We start from the raw sequence: 25,255 nt of genomic DNA on the forward strand, positions 1-25,255 counted from the left end.
TTCTCATGATGAAAGGCCTGACAGCATGAACCAAATTCAAAATTTGCATGATAATCATACAGGATGATTATAGTTCCTTGAGGTGTATGGGTTTAAGAAGTTCCAAAGTGTCTTAATGGCTTCACTAACCATTGTACAGGGAGCTGATCAGAGTTGCCTTTTCCATAAGACTACAACTACCATGGCTATCTCAAACATTATGGAAAGTACAGGTGTCAAACTCGCTTGGGGTCCTGAGCTGGATCTGGCCTGGGGAAACAGGGTGGCCACCACAGTTGCAATGGCTGCAGCAGTGATGGCAGCTATGGTGGTGGCATTTGTGGCAAACAGCTATGGGCTAGTTGGGTACTTGCTCTGGCGGAAGGGTGCAAGCAGCAGCAGGCCCCAGGGTGTCTGTACACAGGTTGGATGCCTGCTCTGACGCGTTCTAATTAGAATGCTCCAGCAGCCTCGCCATCACGTGTATTCAGCATCCCCACATTTCAAAATGGCAGCAGGGGCACTTTAACTAAACCTTGTCGAGCGGGCTTTAGTTAAAGCGTGGGACGCTGAATACAGAAGACACTGTGGGCATTTTAATTAGAGCAGTTCCTGTGAGCTACTCTAATTAAAACACCATCCCCTACCCCTACTCTGGAACACGTGTATAGATGTCCCAAGAGATCACAGGGTCTCCTAGGCTTCTGTTGCGCTGCGCAGCCCCATGGTCTCAATGGCCATGTCTACTGGGGCCACAGGACCCCACATTCTTCAGTAGGCCATGCCCACAGCTTACCACACCCTGACTTCTGGTTGCCTCTTGGTGTTGATGAGGCAGCTCCATGGGCCGGATCCAACCCACAGATCATATATGTGACATGCCTAATGTAAATGATTTGGTAGGGACATCCATGGATATGATGTACTTTATTTACCTGCATGCTGGACAAGTACATAATTTGCTTAACTCTGTTACACAGAGCTGGTTCCTGTTTGTTGCACGTGGCTCATAGTTAACAAACTCCATTCATCTGCATATTGATTAAATGCACAGACTGCTTAAATTCATGATTTTTCAGTATCTTAGTAACTTAACTGCACTCCATTAACAAGCTAACTGTAATGGTAACTATTTTGTACTAATTATACTCCATATAACTGCACCAGAAACAGAGAAGGGGAAGTAGCCATCAAAAGTCTTTTAAATGAAGGAAGCTAGTCAGTTTAGGACTGCCAGTACCACAGTATTAACAGTGCTGTATATTATTTAATGAGTTTAAGTTCAAATAAGTGTATGCCCTAGGTGAGCATATAGTGTTTTCAGTTGGAAAGTTACACACTTAAATGGAGTATAATCTATAACAAAATACTGCACCATTAGAAAATTTGTGATGTTTTCCTAGTTCTAGGAAAGTGCTGAGTAATACCCTCAAAAGGATTGAATGAGATAATTATTATGTGAATATTTTATCTAACCTGTTTTCATTTTAGGTACCTGGAAATAGAATGGGAAGTTAAACGAAAAACCCACCGGGAGTTCGGCAAATCAACAATGATTGATTTCTGTCCTAGAGTCCCGAAACAGGATAACAGCAGTGATTGTGGGGTATATTTACTGCAGTATGTGGAAGCCTTTTTCCAGGTACAGTATGGAAACAATTATGTCACTCTGAGTGAAATCCTCAAATGTCTCTGAAAGCTGTAATTATCAGGGTTAATGCATTATTCTCTTTGAGTAAGCAAAGAGAAAATCCATTCTTAACCTAAGAACAGATCTTTTTGGAGCTAGGCTCTAGGCAGCCTACCTCCTACCTCTCTCTTTGTAGAGGTTTCTGGCTGTGACACTGTGGTTTTTCCCCTGGCTTGCCTGAAGATTCCTAGCTGTTCTGACATGTTTGGAGCCTACGCATAGCACTTATTCTTCTTGTATTTCTCACCTAGAGACTTTTACATATAAACTCATGGGTGGCGCCTTAGCCCTCGGACAAGTCTTTGTGCAGAGAAACATATGCTGCTGCATAGGCATGAACTGAAGTTCAGTATAATTCTTTCTGAACAGCTAATTTTCTAGTAATTTCATCAGGTGCTTTTCTTATACTCTTTTATCTTTTTTTTTCCCCCTCGTTAAAATGTAACACTTGGATATCACAGTTTCCTTCTAGTGGATGATAAAGAAGGTAATTAAAGTTGCGTTCCGCACCACCCCCCAGCCTCTGATCCTGGGTTTGTGGCAGCTAATTTGTGGCCTCCAGGGAACCCTAGGTGATTAGGGCCAGCTGTTCTCACTGCACTCTATGTATTCTCCATTTCTGCAAGTGGACTGTGGAGCATTGGGCACAGTACCAGTGCAGGCAATCTATCCCAAGCATGGTTTCTGGTGCTACAGGGCAAAAAGTCTTACCCTTATCCTACAGTCTCTCCCACTGGTGTCCTTCTGAACTCAGAGTCATTCTTATTTCTTCACCAGCCAAGAATCCAACAGGGGAGACAGACGGGCTTATTATGCTAGTTCTTCTTCATCATGCAGTTTCCACAACTTTTGAGAACCCATATGTGACAAACTTCATTTACAGCAAAAGATTTGAAAATGCTGTCCATTCTCAGCAGTGACACACTTTGGAGGTTGTGTGGGAAAGCTGATATTTGAGTGAAGATCTCTTTACAGATCCTTGCTATAAACTTTTCTCTTTCTGTCACCAGAATCCTATCATTAACTTTGAGCAGCCCATGCACTTGGAGCGTTGGTTCCCTCGTCGGGTGGTGAAAAACAAAAGGGAAGAAATTCAAGATCTCATCTTGCAATTGCACTTGCAACAGCAAGGTGGCAGCAGCAGCTAAAGAATCTGCTCCGGCAAACCTGGAAGAGACATTTCTGTACAGTGTGACTGGAAAACTGCTTAGCAGCACCTGGGCTGTGCCTGCTTTGCAAAAAAGGAAAACCACATAGTATTTTTGTTTGTCTGTTGGTAAATTTGTTCCAGGACTTTTTGTTTGAATTGTAGGATGTGGGTTGAAGCTTTATAGATACAGTGTAAATATGTAATTTAAAATTAACAAATATTCACCTAAGTGAATTTTTATTTGGAATATGGGAACAGCATAGAGGTATGTGCCACAAAGATGGGAAAGTTCTTTAATCCTGTAGAGGCTGTTCCTCACTGTTGTGTGCACATGCACACAACTCAGATTTGAGTGAACATATAGTCATCATGCTTGGTGAGAAGATCTCATCCCTATGTTGTAATGCTCTGCCTTGCAGTTCTCATATATAGTATGAATACCATGTATTTCTTTATTTTAAGAATATAGTTATGAATCTCTTTAGAGATATCTCTTTTGATATATTTTTATTATTATTTGTTTATAATTTGTGACATGAATAGCTGCAGCTGCATGCGCGTCAGCCTGTTGAGAGTTGAGCTTGCTGTTTTAGTGTTTCCGTCATAAAACTTAACTTATAAGGAAACTGAAAGCATTTGCTTCAGGATAAAGCTTGAAGTCTTTGCAGTTGAAACATGGACTTTTCTTGAATTTTCAAATATAGTTTTTCTTAACCACAGGTTGGAAAAAGGTTGTGCTTTTAAATTATAGATGTATCCTGGTGCAGTAAACCCTACCTGCCTGACTTGTATGTCTTTGATGCGATGAGACTTCTATCCATAAGGCAATCAGGTGTTGGTCTCAAATTGTTTTTAGGTGCTTTAATGAGAACTGTATGCACATGCCTTTACTCCAAAGGCCTGCTGTATTCAGAGTTGTAATGTGTGTTAAGAACCTGCGTAGGTATTTTGGGCCCAAGCTGGCAAACAAGTAAGTCTATGTTTAGTAGTTTTACTTATTGGAGTTTTACTTAGTCATGTTGAATCACACTGAGTAAAAGTATTGGAGGTTTGGATTGGGCCTTTTATGTGATAAGCTAACAAGTGATTGGCTAAATGGATATTTATGCCATTTTCAAGGAGAAACTAGCCCCAGAAAGTTTTAATAACCCTTTAATACATGGTCACCTAGAGTGCTTTCCCCTGTTCTCCATTGTAAAGAAGTACATTTTGCAGTTGCCTTTGAAAGGACTACATTTTAATCACAGCTGTAAAGTGACATTTCAGCTTTCAAAGCTGAAAGTGAATGGCAGAGCTAAAATGAAAGTTTAAGGGAGGTCCAGAAGGGTGACAGATAGTCCCAGTAGCCAGATTCAGGAACAGATCTTCAGCTGGTATATGGCACTACAATGCCATTCTCTTAATTAGAGCAGCAGGAGGAGTTGGTCACTGCTGTTCATTTTTTTCACTTAGCATTATTATTCACACCATGAGTTGCCTTACAGAGGGAAGAAAAAACATTTCAAAATAGGCTTATTAGCTGGCTGAGGGCTGTTACCTTCTACCTGCCTGCAGTTAGCTTAACTGAAGCAGTCAATACACATTTCAGAGCATAACTCCACTTTCATTTTAGTTTCTTTTGACCATTGAGCAACTTTTTTTAGTTTCATAGATCATCACTCTTAGCCTCCATAAGCCTGTGTGGCTTTTGTCTCCCTAGCCATCGCATCAACATTACTATAGACCTAAGGGATTTTTTGTTTATTTATTGTTCAGATGGATAAAAGATTAAGTAAAGATATGTGAATCGTACTTGTATACTATGCCTTCTCAACTGATACATATTTTTCCTGGTGATCCTATTAAAATTATAAATACATTTTTTCCTGCATTACTAATTGATTCCCACCGTAAAATAATATTTGTGCTTCTTTAGATTGATGTGTTTGTACACTTTTTCAAAGGTAATCTAGTCTTTTTTATTAACCAGCTTTTATAACACCACCTTATGAGACCTTTATAGATTAGCGATGGAAATGTGTAATGGGAATGCCAGTGTGTTTGAAATTAAAAGGCTTTAAAAGTTGTGGACTTGATTGTTCCCTTTCAGTTTTGCTGTAGAGCCAGTGAATTAACTGTAAGCAAGGAGAGCTTTTCACTTTTAATTCACGTTCCCAGTACATACCTATTAATAACCCCAGTACTGGGGTTATCTAATTCATTTTGAACAAAGCTGTTGTAGTTGTGCTTGAGTCCTTAAAAAGGCATTTGAAAAGTTCACAGTTACTTGCTTGAAAAGGCATCATATTATTTTTAAGACGGACTTTTGGGGCCGCCAAAGCTGCTTTCTGCCAGCCAGGGGGCACAGTGCAGTTTTCAAAGCTGACTTGAGTGATTAGCTGAGGTGTCACTGCATCCCTGTACCTCCTTCTCATGTGATGGATGTACAGGGTTACAGAGAGCACTATCCTTTGGCTATATCCCTGCTTTCTGCAGTCACCCTTTACGGACCACTGCACACAGCAGAAATTAGAGCTTCCCTGAGAATGCTCTAACTTACCTTGTAGGTCAAACTGGTAAGCCACTTATGCCCATACAGGTCCTACCCCCTCCATGTCCAATGCCAAGCACAGGTTTAGCAGATATGCACCCTGAAGTCTAATGCTAGTTTAAAGAGTACAGTTATTGCAAAATGTTATACTCTGAACATATAACATTGGCACCAGGGTGCTTCACTAGGTTTTAGAAATTCATGCTATATACAAAGTGTAGCTGCTTTTAAACCAAGAATCACCAAACTTCGGCTATGCTGGGCCAGCAGTGAGAACAGATTTCAGAAAAGATCAGTGGTGTCTTCTGAGAAGGTTTTAACACCAATTGCAGAAGCTGACAAGAGCAACCCAGCGGAACCAGCCCTTGGAAGGCATCAAAAGACTGACATTGACAAAATCAAGTGGGAGTTAAATGTCTGTGGCCTGATGAGTTTGTCAACTGGCCTGGAGAATGTAAACCTGCTGTGCCCTCTCTTGGGCCTACCCAAGACTGAATTTCTGGGCCTTGACCTTGAAATGGGCTCATTCCAGTGGACAGGTACTATACTGTACAAGGAAGAAGGAGAGAGAGGGGGACATGGGTGCACGGGACAGAAGCAGACCAGCATAATTCTCATCTTAATTGTGGCAGGAGGATAGATGCTGGTTCACATACCCAAGGACCAAACACCTTATGTTTCTATGTTTACACTCAGTAGCCTAGATTGGAACAAAGACTTTACAAGGGTTCATAGAAAATGTTCCCAAATGAAACTAATTAACTGCTGAAAATGCCATTCAAGGTGAACATGCAGGTGTCATGGTTTAGTTTGTGTTTGTTTATTGAAAATGATAAACAGATCAACAATTTTAAAGAAAAGAAAGACTCAACATTAGGCTTGTCCATTGGAATCCTTTTTGGTGAGCTACATTTTGAAAGGTTAGATTTATCTAGTTGACTTTCATTTCCCAGTTACTTTTTCTTAATTAAAATGTTTACAATAATATATGACTGAGAGTGATTAAGATGTAGCATAAAGCATGTAGGCCTATAATAGTGGTAGCCTGAGCATCCCCAATCTCATCTAATATCAGTTGAGTGGTCCTAGTGCTGACTAGTGCTTGGGCAGGAAACCATCAGGCAATCTCTGGTGCTACATGCACAAGGTAAGGAAGCATTGCTGAATGCTTGGCAAATGCTAAACTACAGAAATGGAAGTGTGGAAAGACTTTATTTGCTCCTCCCTCCCCTGACCCCCCTTGTTGCTAAACTTGTAAGAGCCTAAATAAATAAAAAGTTTGTTTAGTGGCTGATTACCAAGACTTTTACCAACAAGTTAAGACGCTGACAGAAATGGGAGAAGAGAAGGAGCAGAAACTCAGGTCTTAGAATTGTTAATTGACTTGGATGTATATTTTGCTTGTTTCTGTTCTGATACTTGATGATCTCTTTTACTCCACAGAAATTGTAGCTGAAACTTTTCTATACCTTCTTTGTATTTTTAAGGCTGAAAGTAAGAATTTTTGTTTTGTGTCTATAATAAAATATATATATATTTAATACTATGTTTGCATTTAAGGTTATACATTCAACAGGTTTCTGGTATACGCCAAAAAAAATTATACACAGCACACACACACTTCATTAAAATAGTACACGTCAGAAGTCTTGCCAATTCAACTAATTGTTCCCTTTCTAATTATTTCTGCTACTCTTATCCTAAGTGGTTTGGCTGGAAATGGCTCAGGGAATTTTTTTTTTCTGACCCTGAAAGTTTTAGGAGTGAAATACTGATATTTACACAATGTTCTTCTCAGAATATCTTTAATCATGTTTACTGCTAAGATAGAGTATCTATATGGTTATGGTAAAATCAAAGAATAACAACTAAAAATATCACCTTTATAAAATACGGTAAGTTACTTAGTTAAGCAGCGATAACCAGGGTCCACTTTAGCTGTAGTCTCCAATCACAAATAACACCATTTTATACTGTTCTATACTAGTTTTATACATTTGGCCTGCCTTATTAAGTCTTTAAATATGTATCAAGGACAAAAGCAAGACATGAAGCTAAAACATGCTAGATCTAAAACATAGTCAATGGTATTTGTTTCTTTTTCAAGGAGACCTCAAAACAATCCTGAATTTATGCTTCCCTAAAACCTATACTTCCTTTTGCTTCACATAATGTTAAATAATTAATAATATTTTTGCCTTTATTATTTGTGATTGCCATTACAATTCTTTACAATTTACAATTGCTATATTCTGTAAGCAGCTGAGTTTTTCTTAAGATCTTGGGAAACAACAATCTTGTATTCTTTGACCAGGACTAGAAGGTTGAGGTAATGCATTCACTAGATGGTTGCGTACATAAAGATGACCCTTCCCTCCCCTCTCCTCCCCCACACGAAAACATCCCTCCCTCTGAACTTCTTATTTAAGGATTTAAAGTTTAATGAAAGTAAATATGCTTTTTTTTTTAAAAATTTGAGGTGCCATCTGAATCTTGTCCCATAAAACCTCCTGGACTGATGCTTACTATAGATCTTTTCAGCATGAATGTAATTTTTATAATCAAGTTTGTTTAAGCTGTCGTGCCTTTCAAACTGCACAATAGTGCTTGAGAGAGATTCGTTTTTTCAAATTATTGGTTGCTCTGCCTGTGGTAAAATACTTTAAAATGATGGTTAATGTGTTTTCAGTAATGCATGTTGTTGCAATAACTATTTGGAGCCAGGTCTTCATTTGGTGTAAATTGGCGTTATAAGAAGTTTGCTGACTTGCCTGCTGAGGATCTGCACTTTCAAACTATTGGCATGAGGTGTTTAATAACCTGGCACTATAGTATGTCCCCCCAACCTTGCTCAAACCTTACCCGTGCCAAAATTGAGAAAAGTGTAGGATATCTTGGAAGATTTAATTTGTGGAGAACTCTGGGTCTTTGTGTCACCCACGTGTAAAGTGCAGTCACAGTAGGGATTGTGCAAGTAAGTCTCATATGGGAAATGAGGATTTATATGTCTAATCAGATCAGTGGTCCATCTAGTCTGCTTTTGTCTTTTGACAATAGTGTCATCTAATTTTGGGAGACAATGTCACAATGAATCTAACACATCTCACTGCTAAGAAATATTTTCTAGTTTTCCCTTTGTTTTAATTAATCTGTTTACTTCTAGTTATAGGCTTTGGTGTATTGCCCAGAGCACTTCCCTTCCTTGAAGTATATGAAGGTTTATAGAAGGGGTTACATTTGTAACCTTCAGTCTTCATTTGGTCAACATTTTATATGTGCTCAGAGTTTTTCTGTGATACTTCTATTTTCCTTACATTTTTGTTCTAGCCCTGAGTCATTTTTGTCACAGATTTTTTTTTCTTTGGTAGCCAGCTCTTTAAATGATTGCCTTCTGGGCCTGTTCCCTTTACCATATTCTGCTTTTGTCTATATTATTAATGTTTTTAAGGCAGTTTCTCCAATTTGTTCACAATGCAAACTTTATTCTCGTAGTTTGATAGTTTATAGATTCATCTCCCGTTCCATTTGCAATCATGCAAAGGGCCTTCTGTTCAGGACTGCATAATATCCTTGTAATAAACACATTTGTTTAATGAAAAAGTAACCTTCCTAAACTAAGGAGCACCTTTTAGTTTTGTTTTTTTTTACTGCAGTGTAACAGTTTTAAATGAGAGAGTCCTCTGTGGAACAAGCCAGCGGAGGCAGATCTCCAGCAAATATAACAGTCCATGGTTTGGAAACCTATGCATTATGGGAAATCTTTGATTACTGATTACTGTTGTTACAATCTGAATGAATTTGCTAACTTGGTAAGGCATCATGACTTTATCACTTCTGTGCTAAGCTTCCATCCCACAAAGCAAGAATCCTGAGATCGATTCTGTTGTTGCACCATTGTCATTGTATCTTGCAAAGGGAGAGCCCCGTTTGCCTTATTGTGTGTTCTTAACACACCTGCAGTCATTCACTTACTAACTGAACAGTTGTTTAGAGTTGGTATCTGTACAGGTGTATTGTTTTTATAGCTCATGTTGGATGAGGTTTAACTAGGGGTGAAAGAGAGCCAGACACTTCTCTGGGAGGGGGAGTAGCCATTCTGATTATGCAAAGGACAGTGTTACAACAACACAAGGTTCTCTGCATTAGTCTAATCTCGAACTGCAGTGCTTTGTTAGTACAGCCAGTTTAAGAAATAAGAGAGCAAAGAAACATTGCTTTGGTGCTACTTATGTGGGTGTGATGATCTAAGCCAATCATCCTGTTCTTGTAAACCTCAAATATTTTAACTACGTGTGCAGAAGAGAAGCAAAGATGCTTGTAAGGAAGATCATGGGGAATGTAGATATTAACTTGAAGTTATAGTTTGGCCAGCATGTTTAAAAAAAAATAAAAAGGAGAGGAAATTGAGCCAATGAAAAATGTTCTTAATTAAGTGTGAAAGGTACTGTCCTTGTTCAGACTGCCCGTTAACGGTGTGACAAGCTCTGGTAAAGAGCTTAGCTGACCAGATTAAAATTAAAAAATTGTCTCCTCAGTCCATCTGCTAACTCCAAGGAGCTTTCTTTTTCAGCACCTTTGGTTGTTTCTGAAATGAAGGGGAATGCTTTCTTTGAAAAGAAGATCATCTCTGGGACATTTTGGCTGACTTTTATTTTTTAAAAAATACTAACCCTTTTATCAAAAGCAATTACATGTGACATCAGAATATTTTCAAGAAGGGAATGCTCTTGAATGTTTCAGAACGGGTTCAAAGCAACTTGCTCTGTTAAAAGAGAATTTTTATTAATGCCTCGCTTTTTGGGTTTTTTAGTCAAAATAACTATGCTCAGCTTTCCATGGAAAATCCATCTAGGTGTTTTGCTCTTTGTACTGATTGGAGGAGATCGTCAGGTATTTACAGGTAACACAAAACTCTTATCTGCATTTTTCTAGTCTGTTTTCAGTGGTTTATATAAATAGATGAAAATGAAAATAGGTTTCTGCTTTTAATTAGGGAAAATGAAAGTATAGTAATGTGGAGAGCTGTTGTGTCATATTCTATACCATTATAGCAGTGCAGATCTGGGGTGATTTTATTGGTTTCAAGGGGAACGTTGTAGTTTTATGTTGTTTTAACTGAGTACAATCTAGCCACAGGTTAAGTTTTCAGATGTAATCTTTCCCAGGTGGTAAGAGACATGAAATGTCACTAAAAGGGCTTTTATTTTTTTTGCATGTTGCTTTTTTTCTTAATAGCTTACAATGCAAAGATTATAAGGAATGGTTTTGTTTGTTCCAGATGGTATTGAAGATACGGTAGTATCAGTAAGAGTAGGTTTTTATCACAGTTGTCTTATTCAATATTGTCTTTTCCTCCTACATGTTACATACGATGTGGCTGTGGCCTTCCATCAGCCATGGCTGCATGTTGGTGGGGTATATGTACAATAGGTACAATTCAATCCTATCCTTATTGAAGTCAGCTTCTATTGTCTTTAATGACAGAACTAAGATGATAGTTTGGAAAGCTTCTGGAAACAAAAAGTACTATAGAAATAAATAAAACCACAGTTCCTGTGTGAATGATTATGGTCTACTGCCATTCTTCTTCACTATCTAATCCAAAATGAGCTTATTTCTCTTTAAGATAGAGAGCTCTGCTGACAAACTGAGCAGGCATAGCTCTCTGAAATCATTAACTATTTTTCTGAGGGAGGGGAACAGCTGAAAAAACCTTTCAGTTTTGTAGGAGCGAAGTTTTGTAGGAAAGTAGTTCTCTATCGGAGAACACCAGTTAGCCTTACATTAATCAGTTTCTTCCCTTATTGTAGTTCTGATCTTGCAAGCCTATAAGCATTTGCCAGGTTGCATTTGTAATTCATTTGACTTCATGTGTAAGGTTAAATGCATGCATTAATATTTACAGGACCATAGCCTTCATGCCTCTTGTCCTTTGTAAGGATGCTTCAGAGAAGCTAACAATTCTCAAAATAAAAAAGAACCTGATCAAGCCATTGTGACAGAGGTTGGGGCAGAAGGCTTGTTAATGGAAAAACAAAGCTGGCATCCCTGTGCTCAATAGGGATAGCTTTTTGTGGCTCTGTGGCCTCTCAGAAGTAAATTAGAAGTGGTCTGTCCAGGTGCAAAGAGGAGCAGGGTTGGGACAGTAGTCTGAGGGACACTTACAGTGCTTAGGCTTGCCCTGTCTTGTGTGTCAAGAAAGGTTTTGAACTCCAAGATAGTTGATGCATCATATTCCATACTGTCAGTGCTAAATTCACAAGCTTGGTGTACATTCAAACCATTGAACAGTTTTGTTTTTGAAGGTGAAATATTGAGGTCATCTTGAATTAAGCTTTTGCTATGTGTTTGTATGAGACCAATTGCTGGATGACCCAAACATACATTCCCTTGATCAGAGGGAGGTTTGCCAAGCAGCTGAAATCGGTGAGAGAGACAGATGCAACTTCCTCTGTAAATAGCAAGGTGCACCTGAGAAGAGAATTTGGCCCCTTTAAAAAAAAAAAAAAAAAAAAAAAACGTGGCCTTTTTGTCCAAATCCTAAGGTCCTTAGTTAAAACTTCGCTCAGGAGTCAATTGATGGCTTAGAGTCAATGACGGCTGATTGTATTGCCCAGAGATCAGGATGTTGTAACCATCTCAGTTGCAATGCTTACATAGGATTTAATTTTTCAGCAGAAGCTTATCCAACTGCAGAAAAAGCCCAAGTAAAGGATGCTGCACCAACACCTCAGAGCAATGGCTGGCGATTAGGAAGTCCCTCCCTGTCCCCTGAGTCTAAAAGACTTGCTGACTTCTCAGAAATGGAACAACTCAACCGACATTCACTGCTTCGAAGGAAGAGGTCCATCATGTTTCCCAGTGGAGTTAAAATATGTCCTGATGAGACAGTTGAGGAAGCTATTGCCAACCATCTAAAATACTTCAGACTCAGAGGTAAGTCAGCACAGAGAAGCTGTGACACTGCTATGAAGCATTGCTTTTGGTAATCAGGGGTTACAACTGTCAGATGCTTAATGGATAATAAATTAAGGCTGAGCTAACAACCACATGCAAACTAAAAACATTTCTCCTGTAAATATCTCAGTCCCTGAGTTCTTCCATGTGTGCTTGGATAGCCAATTTTTTGAAGGGCCTGAAGAACAACCATTCTGCACAGGTTTGGCTAGATGGTGAATCCTGTAGCTTGTCTTAAATATTTTTTGTACTGACAGAATGGAGAGAGGCATTAAAATGTGTATGAAATAGAATGAACAGAGAGATCTTTAATCAGTTGAGCTATAGACATCATGTCTTGAATATGGTACATTTGATCATTGCTGTTTGTTCAAACTGCTATCTCTGTTTTTTGGGGTGCCAGGTCATAAAGTGGCAATAACACTGGAAGTATTTGTTTAAAATGGATGTTCAAGACTCTGATGAAAACTACTGTCTCTCAATAAAGTTTCTGGGGCCAAGGCATGTGCCAAAGTTCCTGCATGAGACGCACAAAAACACAAATGGCGTCTCTGAGTCTGTGAACAATGGTGTGCTGATTTCTGTAGCATAAATAAAATAGTCTGTCCATTCAGATCATGCTATGGTATTGCTACTGTAAGAAATTCAGATTAGGGTACATGAGTTTCCTTCTTGCTTACATCTGGGTCTGAAAGCTGTCTTCTTTTAAAGAGGAAGGAAGGAAGCTTCTTTAGGGATTTCTATATCTTTACTTTTTATTTTATTCCCTTTATTTTTCTGTGCTCTGCCATAGCAGTCCCTTTCCAAAAAAGCTATGTATGCAGCTAGGACACTTAATGCTTACTTGTTAATTCACAAAGACAGGTTTAGGGGTCATGGCCAATACATACTTCTTGTGACCAGCTTCCCCTAATAATATCTGACCTGAATTCAATACAAATTTCACAGGTAACCTGGAAAGAAGACCTTGACTTTTCAAGGTCTTTGTCCTTGTCCAAAGTTCATTGTAGTCAGTGAGTTTTTGCTCTGACTTTGAGTGTCATTGGTAGGGATCCTACATAGTGGTTTTGCAGATTTCCTGGAAAAAGCAAAATCCAGGATTGTCTGTGATATTTGCAAGATCACCAACAACAACTGAAAAATTAATAAACATAAAATACTAGCTTCCCAGTGGGAGCCAGTTATTCTTGCTGCTGGAAGGGGAAGGTACTGGCTGGTGGGGTGGCACGAAGGGCAGCAGGCAAAATGGTGGCTGCCTCCTTATCCCTCCTCGCCCCCCAGGGCCTCTCTGCCAATCACTGCTGGGGGGGCAGGGCCACTGTGAAATAACTGCAGAATTAGAGCTTTAGGCTGTGATCAACCCACAAAAATTAGTAAGTCCCCTTGTGATTTTAGGTAGACTCCTACTCATTGGACAGGCCTTTTCTGCATAAGGGGCATTCTTCTGCTCCGTCTGTGAAATAGGAAAGTTCCTGTTGTTGCTCTAGGAGGAAGAGCAGGATCTAGAGCTGTTGTGTGCGCCCAGGTTTATGAATTTTTGGTGTACATCCATCCAAAGCTGTTTACTGGGTTTCTTAAAAATGAATTGCATTTGTATTTTCTAATTATTATCTTGGATAAATCACATGATGCTCACTGCCTGCAATAAAAGCCAGCAACAACAGAGGGAAAATTCCCTTATTATAGCATAACTGTGCATTTAAAAAAAAAAAAAACTTTACTAAAAAATAGTGTGACCCAGGTTGAGTTCACAGTATCTGGATCTGCTTTAAAAGGAAACAAGTGGGAGTCTACTTATTTATCTGTGGCTCCTGACTTGACTAGCTTCTTTAAGTTTTCTCGGTCCTATGAGGTTATGTCCACTTGAATTAGACTGACTTATAGGCATTTTTATCATAGGCTATAAAATGAGTGCTTCTTTCTTGAGGCTGTATAACTGCACGGATATTTTTAAAGCAAAATTTCTCCGTTATTTTTCATGAGGAAGTGCACAGCATATGACATTTAATGTGAGAGCTGGTAAACTGAGGAACCATCATGCAGCTACAGAACACCACCAGGTGCTAGAATGTACAAATAAACAGGAAAATTGAAAATTGAAAGGTGCACCCACAAAACCAGAATTCTTTTTACTTAAATAAAATATTGTCTTTCATGATTCCAAATTTATTATAGAGTTGTAGCAGCAGTTAGAGGTCCCAACTAAGACTGTATTATCTAAGTTATTGTACTAGGTGCTTTTCAACTCCTCAGCAAGAGCCAGTCATTGCCCCAAGGCTCTTATAATCTCAAAAGATAAGTTACACAGTGGGAGAGAGGCACATACAAATGAAGGGACTCTTTCAAGGTCACATAGCAGATCAGTGACAGGGCCAGAAGAAATCTATCCCAGTTCTTCTGAGGCAGTCAATTATCATACATCTAAATTGCAAAGTGGCTTATGTCATTGTGAACATTAAGTAATAGGTTAGCATTAACAACACCATCTGACCAACCATTGGACATGTTATTTCACATCACTATTGAGAAACCTGCATTGCTGCTCCTCCTGCAGTACCTCTAGGGTACATATAGAGAGAGATTCTGCCATTGGTTCATCAGTAGTGTATTTCCTTATTTCTCTCTTTGGGATGTTTGAGATTTGCATTTCTTTGTGCATTTCCCTCTTGTACAGAGCCAAACACAATCTGGCCCTATATTATCATGGAAAAGTAACAGTTTATTCCCATGGATGGACACTTCTTTTAATGTGAATATGCCAGTGGCTAAGGTGGGTAGAATCTTCCTGTCAAGATGGTGTTCACAAGCCTGTGCTTAAGGTACATTGTCCCAAATATGGCTCACACATTAAGGGGTTAGGCTATGTTTTGGTATAAAAGTTCATACTGTAGCTTTAGATGGAAGCTATTTTCATTGTAGTGCATAGGGAAGAAAGAAAAGTATCTCTTAGGGGGAATGAATCCAAACAGTATTCTGTGTCTATGGCCAGTAGCTTTGGTTATCTCAGGGATAGGACTGAGCTATAAACATTTGGATCTGGATCTCAATCTCCTTAGTTCCCCAGTTCTCAGTTCCAGGGCTTTCTGTAACAGATGCTGAAAAAGTTGATTTAAGATTTGGATTTTGAAAAACCTTCCCCCTCATTATTTGGCATACGCAAGTGGGTAATTTTGAGTTGGGACCCCGGGATGAAGGAATGTAATGATGAAATTACTTCAAAACTGCTACTCATTATTGAACCAAAAGCATAATAGCATTATTGGTGTGGACACAGGTATATTTGAAACCTTTTCAAAGGGGGAACATTTCAAAATCATAGCAGTTGTTATGTGTGAAAGAGCTGAGAATAATACAAATGTAGCAAAACCACCACTACTTCATCTCTGGTCAACATTTTGCTACATAAGAGTGTTACAACTATTGCTTTTTTGAAACAAATCCTCTTTTTTTTTTTCAAAGGACTCCAAATATACCTGTGTCTGCTTCTGCTGAGCCTGTCTGATGACTCTCCCAATCAGAATTAAGACTGAAGTTTCAATGGGATAACTCAAACCTTAGCTAAAGATGGACAGGAGTAGGTTTTAAAAAGCAAGTCAGCCTTACTGAAAAATAATACTGTCTAGCACTTATCTGGCTAATCATTTGCTAAATCAAATGTCACAAAAGGTATTTCAGCCAAACATAGAATGCTAATTAATTTAGTAAATAAATTGATGCATGTTTTACTTTGACTGCATTCTGTTCCTCATGGTTTTCCCCAAGAAATTTTTTGTGCTCGCTTTTTACACAAACCACCATCTTTTGGGTTGGTGATGGAACCACTCAGTCAGCCTCCCCTTCACCTTAGGTCTTAGGCCTCAGCATGTGCTGCAAAAACTTTCCCCCAAGAGATGTACCTTAACACCGACGGACACGCCATTTGGTTACAGTGCAGAAGTAGGTGTGTTCTCAACTTAGATGAGGGAACTGGAGAGAACTAACTTGGTTTGAAAAAGCAATAAAAACAGGGCAACTTGGGTTTTATTTTTATCTTGGGTGAGCCTATAGGGCAGGGGTGGGGAAATGTTTTGGCAAGCCATCAGGGGCCACATGGGTAGCCCCACCCCTTAACAGGTGCCCCACCCCCCTGGTTGCCATCTTGGGACCAGAAGTCCCACCCCCTAACCGCTGACCTTTGCCACTGGAAGCCCCTCTCCTTGCCCCCCGGAATTACTTCTAACAGCAAGGGGTTTTTCTGAACCAGAAAAATGCTAAATTATATTCTAAAAATCAAACGTATTACAGCATTCATTAATTTAATTTCAAACAATGTTTTTGTCCTGATTTACATGTTTCTGTAGTATAATTAGAAATGATATTTTAAGCTATTATACCACCATCTTTTGGGCTGGTGATGGAACCACTCAGTCAGCCTCCCCTTCACCTTAGGTCTTAGGCCTCCGCCAGCAGAGCCCAGAGTGGGGCGGCAGGAGTGCAGGGTCCAGGCTGGCAGAGGCTCTGTGGAGCTGGGCTGCGCTGCTCAAGCAGGGAGAGGAGGGAGCCAGCCTGGCTCCATAGAGCCCCTGCCAGCCTGGCCCCACTCTCCTGCTGCCCTGCTCTGGATCCTGCCTGCGTTGTCCCTGGTGCACCAGCATAGGCCCCATGCTCCCACCCGGTTGTCGCTGTGCTCTGCACATTGGCTCGCTGCCCCTTCTCCCCACCTGCTGCAGCCAATTCCCCGCTCCCCACTCTCCCTTCCTGCTGGCTGGCACCACGTGGTTCCCAGCTTCAGCAGTGGTACCACAGGAGCCACCCAGCTGGCCCTGAGGATTGGGGCAATCGCCCACTGCCCTTCCCTGCTTCCCCACCCCCCGCCCGTAATCTGTATTTCCCTTGGCTCAGGGAGGCAGGAACAGTCCCAGCCCAGAAGCTTCCAGTAGTCCCTGCTAGGTAGAGGCTTCTGGCTGGGGCTTGGGATGTGGGGCTTGGGTGAGGCGGCTGGGCTGGATTTGCTGCTCTGGTTGCTTAATCCTGTTGGCAGCTCCCCCGGGGTCTTACTGCCCCTGTCTCCTGTCAGCTTTGACAGGCAGCTAAGAACAAATAAATATAAATTTTCTAAATTTTTAAGGGCTCCATGGGCTGGATAGAATGGCCTGGTGGGTCGGATTTGGCATGCAGGCCGTATTTTGCCTACCCCTGCTATAGGGGATCTTGCAACTGAGCTCAAATTGTGCACCAACCTTAAGAGTAAGGCCTAAATTAAATGTGGCTAGAAAGAGAGAGTGGCACACTCAACAGAATCTCTGCTGAGTGCCTCCAGAACAGTGGCCAAAGAGCAGAAGCCAACACTGGTGTGGGCCCCCTGAGGGCTGCCATTCTAGCACATTCTAAGTTAGGTCCTGTTTACTCCACCTTAGTTATGCTACTAGTGCTGTTTCTTCACTGCTCTCTTAATCTGAGCTAGCTAATTTGGGTTAACCTGCTCAGTTTAAGAATGTACATTTCTCTTGTGGCCTAGACACACTGATGCTATTATCATTGCAAAATGCATCCTGAATTCTTGGTGTGTGCTGTTTAGGGGCTGCCACATCCCACCCCATTATTGGATGCAATTCAGCAGTAGCCAGAATTATCCCTCTGGGTGTACTGATTTGTTTGGCAAGGATTAGTTCAATCTTTGATCAAAAATGCTGCTAGAAGTGTGAGTCATTATTTTTATTACTACAGTCCTGAGGCACAAACAGTTGCATCTGATATATTTGCTTCTGCAGAAGCAGTGAGAGAAGATGTTGGCATCGTGCAGCCTCAGTATGGAATATTCTGTCCGATTCAATGCTGCTACTCATTGTGCATGATTCAATCTTAAGAAGCACTAATAGGATTAAGGAAAGATTAAATTTAAGTGCTGTCCATATATACAGATGACTAGTAAGCTATCCCACTCCCCTAATAGGTTTCCAGCACTGTCATGTGCTATTCCTTCTGTTAACCTTACAAATCCCTGTGCATGGAATGAAACATGTTAGTCTAAGTGACACTTTCTCTGCAGAAAGATAAATCTGCCGGCTCATAATAAAGCCAGACCATTTATGGTAGTTGGTGCAGATGAGTGGTGGCACATTGTGAGTAGTTTTGAGTAGGTTTCAGTGGTAAAACTTGAGGTATAGCAAATCTTAGGGAGCAGTTCCCAGAAAAAGAGTGCAGCCTGTTGGAAAGGAAATTTTAAACAGAAACTTTTCTCTTCTAAAGGATTAATTTTATTTTTCCTGGAAAACTGGACATCACTGGGTGGGGGGGGTTGAATGCAAGCATCATATTTGATTGGCTAAAATCCCACTGCTTCAGCCTCCTGTTTTTTAAAAAGAAGATTAATTAATTTTCACACAGTTTGACAGCGTGTGCTACTTTCTGGTTTAACCTTTAAATTTGAGGTCCTGTCTACACAATGTGGATAATGAGAGCCTGTTCGTCAGCGTGGAAGTTTACACTAGTGTCTTTGGTCAACATTACTGTTTTCTCCTTCTCCTGTGTGCTGGTTGCCCATATGGCTGCAGGACTCTAGCCTAGAGATGATGATATTTCAGGACTGTGTGAGGGGATTTCTGAAGCATTTCTATAGGATGAAATTATATGTAACTACATGCTGCATATTTGAGGGAGACAATGGGGCAGGCTACTTGGTTTCCTTTCCTGGCCCTGCCATCATGTCACATCCACTCCATGCCCCTTGGGGGTAGAGGCAAGAGTGCTTTACAGCCTTATTTATTAAGGTTTGTAAGGGGCTTTGTGTTCTTTGGCTAGAAGGTGCTAGAGAAGAAGGAGGTGTTTATTATCATAATATTTTATGGTATCTCTCCTGGGTTAGTCATTGGCCCTGCTAGGTATGGATGAAGGCTGTCCTGCTAGCCTTTTTGCATAGGAGCTTACTGGGCTCTCTGTTATCTGCCTGGAAAGACTGGTCTTGATTGTGTGATGTTTTTACCATTTTCTGACGGTGAGTACAGTGCTGATCCCAGATCCCATGTCCTGTAAGGTTTGGTCCTGCAAATGCCACCAGGCATGGAACTCACTGATAGAGTAGCCCCAGGATGGCCCAGTACATTTTTTTCCAAGACACAGCCTGAACAAGGGCTGTAGTGGTAGATAACAAGCATTCTTTCATGTATGCAGCCTTGTATTTGAGTGGTATCTGTCTATGTGGCTGTAGCTGAATGTTACTCAGTTTTTCTTTTGCAGTACTGTGGTTTTCAGGGTCTTAGGAATTGCCCTTCAGAACATCATTTGTGGAGAAGGTTGCCATCCAAGCCCTTGAGCTGCGAGCAGACTTTATGACATTGTATTTTGACTTAATGCATTGATTTGTCATCAGCAAAGTTCTCTTTTCTGAGCTGCTCATACACTCAGGTACGGCCTTAATTTGAACAAAAACCTTTGGTGTGAACGATGCCCCAGTGGAGTCCTGCTAGTTTTATGGGCATGGATTCCTTCAGATCCATGTACAGGATTCCCATCAATGTCTGTAGGAATTCAACAAGTGGATGGAAGGGGAGGAATCTTGAAGTTAAGGCACTGGATTGGATGGGACCTCATGTGGTCATCTAGTCCAACCCCCTGCTCAAAGCAAGACCATCCAAAGATGTGTGTTCAATATGCATTGCTTCCACTGGCTTCCTGCATGACTTCCTGACAGTTATCCTTCTGTAAAATGGGGATAATAGTACCTCCCCTACCTCACAGCACTATTATGAGGATTTAACACTTATGTGGTACTCAGATCTTATATGAACTAGATGAAGTAGCATGCTAGGAAAGGAGAATATGGAAGGGCTGAAAGGCTGCAATTTGAAAGGTATTTGCAATGCATGAACAGTAGCTGCTGTTTTCAGTGGACTGACTTTTGAGGGGCTCAGCTCAGAGCACCTCACTATCTGCAGCTTCCATAGATTTCACTGAGAGTTTGCAGGGGCTTGGGTTAGGGTCAGAATCCTAGGATTCTGTTCAAGGTTTGTGTTAGGTATGTACATGTTGGACAAAATGGAAATGCCTTAATAAATCTAAGTAAGTAGAACCAAATGGTCAGCTAATATGTACTAGCTTGATATCCTTTCCATCTGGGCTCATTCCACCTCAGCTATTCTCTTAGGAATATTCTCAAAAGGCATATTCATGCAATTTAAACTTAATGAGGAGAACTCCCATTCTATTATGGTTCTACCCCCCACAGTTTGTAAACTAATTTATTTTGTGAAATATTTCAACACAGAGCACCACAGTTGTCTATACTTGTTTTATGCTTCCATTCATTTTTCTAGTTTAATTGGTTGTGATGATTAAGCATCTGTTAACCACTCCTTGTTGGAGGGCTGAATGAATTCAAGTGCCAGTTCATGTCTCCTGTTTGTTTTGCTCCAAAATCTCCTCTAGCATACATGTAGATAAATTCTGCTGAAGTCCTCGGGAGGTGAGTATGCACCTCTGAGGGCAGAATGTGGCCACTGGTAAAGAAGGAGATAAGGCCTTTGGGAAATGGGGTAAATGTTTTGATAGGAAATCCATAGCACACAAGGATGAGGAAAGCAGTTAGTGATGCAGTGGCATACTTGCCAGCTAATACAAGTCTCCTTAAGGCCTCTTTATGACTGAAAGTTGAATATCCTAGCATCACACTAGAGTTTCATGGAAGGCAGCTACTATGAACTGCTGTAAAAATTAATGAATGAATAGCTCAGAATGAATTTTGACTTGTTGACTGTGGAGCCCAGATGATAGACCCAGGCTTGGTCTAGCCTACAAAATGTTCCTGACAGTGTAACAGTTCTTCGGTTAAATACCTGAATTATGTTTACACACAAAACCCCTCTCTGGTGGCAGAATAGTTACTTCCCCTCTGCCAAGTGGAGTGATGCTTCTGTTTACTGCCTGATAGCTGGCTGAAGATGCGTGTAGATACTCATGCATTCTGTTGGCTGCCAGTGTCCATTCAGTAGTGTGTGCCTTCCAGCATACCCTTCACACTCAACCAGTACAGCTGCTGAATGGAGCTGCATATAGCTGCCAGGAGCTGCCTGAGTGTAGTGGCTGGTGTCTGTCTCCAGAACTTTTGGCAATAGAATTGGGTAAGTGTAGACATGGCCCCAGAGTCAGAATGTGAGCAAATGAAGAGCAAGGTATAAGGGAGCTGACCTACCCAGCTTATGAACATGTGCAGTATCTAGCTACTATTAGGGCTGAGAGCTAACTAGTCCAGAGAAGGGGAGGGTAGGAACAGGAGTGGATCCAGGGAGGGATGCAGTGGTGAGTGGTGCAGTTGCACCTCCGTTTGATTTCTCGTCCACCCGAAGTTTAAAACTGACTGCCTGGCTATGGCATTTCTATTCAGGCAGCAGTAAGAGAATCACTTGATGTAATGGTTTATTATCATCTCTCTGATTCCTACTAAACTCTTCATGCCAGATTGTTAATGACCCTCTGTCTCTTTTTTGTGGTCTTAATATTCTATTAAGTCAGCTATTCTTTCTTTTGCAATTCTTCTGTCTGTAAATTGCTCCTGGTAATGTAGCTTCTACTTTACAGCCCTTCAGATTGTTTTTAACTTTAGCTAGAAGCATTAACTCGGGTGTGGAAACATTCATGCAGGTGGGGAAATAACTTTTAGTGGAACTTTAGATTCCCTGGCAAGAATCTGAGAGAGATGCGCATTTAATTCTAATGACAACAGATCTAAAGAGAGAACATTTTAAAAGTATTTTTCCTAGTTTGTAGTTTTTAATGCATAATGTATGATATAGCATGCACATTCCAATAAAGTTATCTTTGTTTTGCTTCCATCTTAAACTGAATAGTATAGCCATAGGCCCCTAGCATGTTAGTAAAGCTTCTAGTTTCTTTTTACTTGGAAAAAAAATTGTGTTACAAGAATGATGCACCACACAGTTTACACCTTCCTTTTTAGTATTCTAGATCTGCCTATGGGTAGGACCTTCCCTCTCCACTCCACACTAAGTAGCAGAGCTTAGCCAGCATGGACTTGGAACTATTTAAAAGTCAGAAGAATTGGTGTCCTGGAGCATTCTTCAAAGGTGGCCCTAGGATTTGTCCAGAATGGTTCTGGGGGCTCCTACTGTAGTGTAGCCCTTCTTCACCTTCCCTCTTTCACCGGGGGGGGGAGGGGGAGGACAGACGGACGGACGGACAAGTGACAGCCACAGTCCAACAGTACAACCAAGTTGGCAAGCTTTAAGAACAGAAGCTGCCTGTTCCAGGTAAATGCACAGTCTTTTCTACTGAAGAGAAAAACCCTAAAATCCTGTGACCCTCCTTTTTCATACATGCTATCCTACTCCCATGCTGTCCTCTATCCAACATCTCACCAGAATGGGGTCTGTTATTTTCTTTCCTTTTACTGATGAAAATAAACTAAAAAAATCAAGGGTGAAATATATCAACACCTGCATTAAAGTAACAGGGGTTTTGGGTACACAAAGTATGTATTCCTAGTCACAAAGGTTAGCTTCTCCCTTTTTGCTAATTATTAAATGTTTTCCCAGTCCACTTCTCCTCCAAACAGCACTCACCCACTGGCTCTCAGCAGAGGTAAATGTTATATGCCTATCTTTCTGCCCCCAAGTGTAGCATTGTTTGCCAGAATTGGCAGGCCTGGTCTGAGAGAGAGTTAAAACACGAAAAATGCCAAGGTAGCACCTATCCATTGTCCTCAAAACATCCTGTTATGGTTACCTACCCACAAGCATGGGAACAAGGATATTTCAGTCTTAATTATGAACTGCCTGGCTTCTGCCAGTGTACTCTTAATCCTTAATGTTCTTATAATGTTGCCCTTTTCTCTGTATGCCCCAAACCCACAAAACCACTTGGTTTAGTGGTAAAGACTGTTGCCTTATACATTTACGTTTGCCTAGACCTTTGCTTTATATTTCTAGCCTGTGCAGCCTATACTGCTACTATGGCTAGACTTCTTATACCAAGACTCACCGTGGAGCGGTATTGCTACAGCAGCCTGTACCACAAGCATACATCAGTTTGGGATCTGTCAGGTCTCGGGGGACAGTGTCCACCATTAAAGCCACCCTCAGAACAAGTTTCCCTTAATATTGATGGTAAAGAGATCATCATTTTGCTCAGATAAGGTGTGTTCCTCTAGAACAGGGCATGTTGGCTTGACCTGGGTCAGTGTAGGAAAAGTAGTACTGCTCCAGGCTGTGGTGTTTTTTTCATGTAAGCATGGCTTCAGTATCTGGGGTGGTAAATTGTATACCTTAGGCCAGCCCTAAATTACTTTAAAAATATTTTCCTTAAAGGTAGAGGAGGTCCCTGGGGAGTTTTAACATCTTGGCAATGCTCTGTGTTCACTTCTGAGTTGCACAAGTGCAAAAGTGCCATGCCTGGGGATAAACTTCTGAAAGAATACCACAGGGCCATGTTCTGCATCGCACCATGGATCCCCCTACTTTGCAAGCTGGCACATTGAAGTAAATAGAGCAACTGGCAGGGTGAGCTCAGTTTGAACAGAAGTGACAGAATGACTTGTCATTTCATTTGGCAGCCAGCATACATATTGTGTAGCTCTTGGGGAAAGCTAATAGCAATAGCACAAACACCGATGGAAATGACAGGACAAGCTTGTCTGAGATTTTTTTTTTTCCCCCTCCTATTGTCCTTACATGAATTAATTCCTATTAAACTATTAAGGAGCTAGAAATTCCCTAGTAAGTTTCCTCATCAGATCTCTAGTTTTCAAGTGCTGCTCTCCATTTCAAAAGATAAGTGTGAATTAATGCAGATCAAAAAACAATAGGCAATGCTGTTTTCCAAATACAGCAGGTTAAATTCTTCCCAGGGTTACTCCTGTGTAGCACTGATTGTGATGAAGATGATATAACAGAGGGTAGAATTAGTTCCCTGTGCTGCCTCCTTCCTCCTCTGAAAATATGCAACCATGTTTTTGTCTTCCAGCTCAGGTAAGGTTAGTGGAATGAGAACCTGCAGATGGTGCAGAGCCTTTGAGATTTTGGTTGGGTGGCTAATGCCATCTGAAAAAGACACGGAGTAAATCCTTAATCTAACTGGAGCAGATTGGCACAAGTGTGCAGGCAGCAGCAGCAGCTTGTATTCAGGGGGAGACACTGTCTCATCACATTCATTTTAAAAATGAGATTAAACATATTTAAGAGCCTTAAATAAATTTGCCTCGGATTATTACTGCTAATTATTGCTTGCACCTGGGAAGCCAGTCCATTGTCTGTTGCTGTTTGGAACCTGTGTAGGATTAGACAGGGCCTCTGCAAAGATTTACAAGGAAAAATGCAGTTGCACTGCAGCTTATATCTGTTCCGCTACTTAATTACAGCCTGTTTAAAACTCACTTCAGTCATCTGGATTCAGAGTATGGTGGCTCTTGCAGAGCACTGGGGAAGATCTTGTATTCCTACAACTAGACACAAATGACTTCAGGGGAAATGAAAGAATTTTGTTTTCAGGGTTACTAGAAGAAAACTTCTGGATCTAAGGCTAGACTCAGGCATTTCCATGATTCTCTAGACCAGTGGTTGTCAACTGAGGTATGTGTACCCCTAGGGGTACTTAAAAGGGTTGTAAGGGGTATGAAGAACTGATGTGGCTGATAATTACCATGTGCGTGTAGCTGCAGTGCAGCACACGGGCGGCCAGGAGTGTAGCCCAGCCACATAGAGTGCAGCTGGGTCTGGCTGGTAAGTCTCTTGCGGGGGTGGTAGGAGCTATGGTGAATTCTGGAGTGGCTGCAACCCCCCCTCAGTAGCCCAACTCCTGTAGGCCCCTGTGGTAAATGAGGGAATGGGACTAGGGCTGTGGCAGGTGCTACATAGCTAGGTGGAGTGCAGGATGGAGCTGTGAGCAGCTTATCCAGGGGGCATGGGGGTGGTGGTGGCTCCCACTGCTGCATGCACCCTGGGAGGGCATGGCGGGGGGGGGG

The 25,255-nt window shown here is 41.0% G+C and overlaps 2 protein-coding genes across 4 annotated transcripts in view; both read left to right on the top strand.

Annotated features, from left to right (window-relative positions):
* Positions 1-6,856, top strand: part of SENP7 (SUMO specific peptidase 7) — a 67,675-nt gene extending 60,819 nt beyond the window's left edge. For all 3 annotated transcript variants that reach the window (XM_014524390.2, XM_025214811.1, XM_014524393.2), the window contains 2 exons: positions 1,471-1,621; positions 2,680-6,856. In XM_014524390.2, coding sequence (XP_014379876.1) covers positions 1,471-1,621; positions 2,680-2,817 — 289 coding nt within the window. In that variant the 3' untranslated portion in view covers positions 2,818-6,856. The remainder of the gene's footprint in view (positions 1-1,470; positions 1,622-2,679) is intronic.
* Positions 6,857-10,155: 3,299 nt separating this feature from the next.
* IMPG2 (interphotoreceptor matrix proteoglycan 2) overlaps positions 10,156-25,255 on the top strand; it is an 86,623-nt gene continuing 71,523 nt past the window's right edge. The window contains exons 1-2 of the mRNA XM_025214787.1: positions 10,156-10,249; positions 12,025-12,285. Coding sequence (XP_025070572.1) covers positions 10,171-10,249; positions 12,025-12,285 — 340 coding nt within the window. The 5' untranslated portion in view covers positions 10,156-10,170. The remainder of the gene's footprint in view (positions 10,250-12,024; positions 12,286-25,255) is intronic.

Source organism: Alligator sinensis, unplaced genomic scaffold (assembly GCF_000455745.1).
Source record: "Alligator sinensis unplaced genomic scaffold, ASM45574v1 scaffold1286_1, whole genome shotgun sequence".
NCBI lineage: Eukaryota > Metazoa > Chordata > Crocodylia > Alligatoridae > Alligator > Alligator sinensis.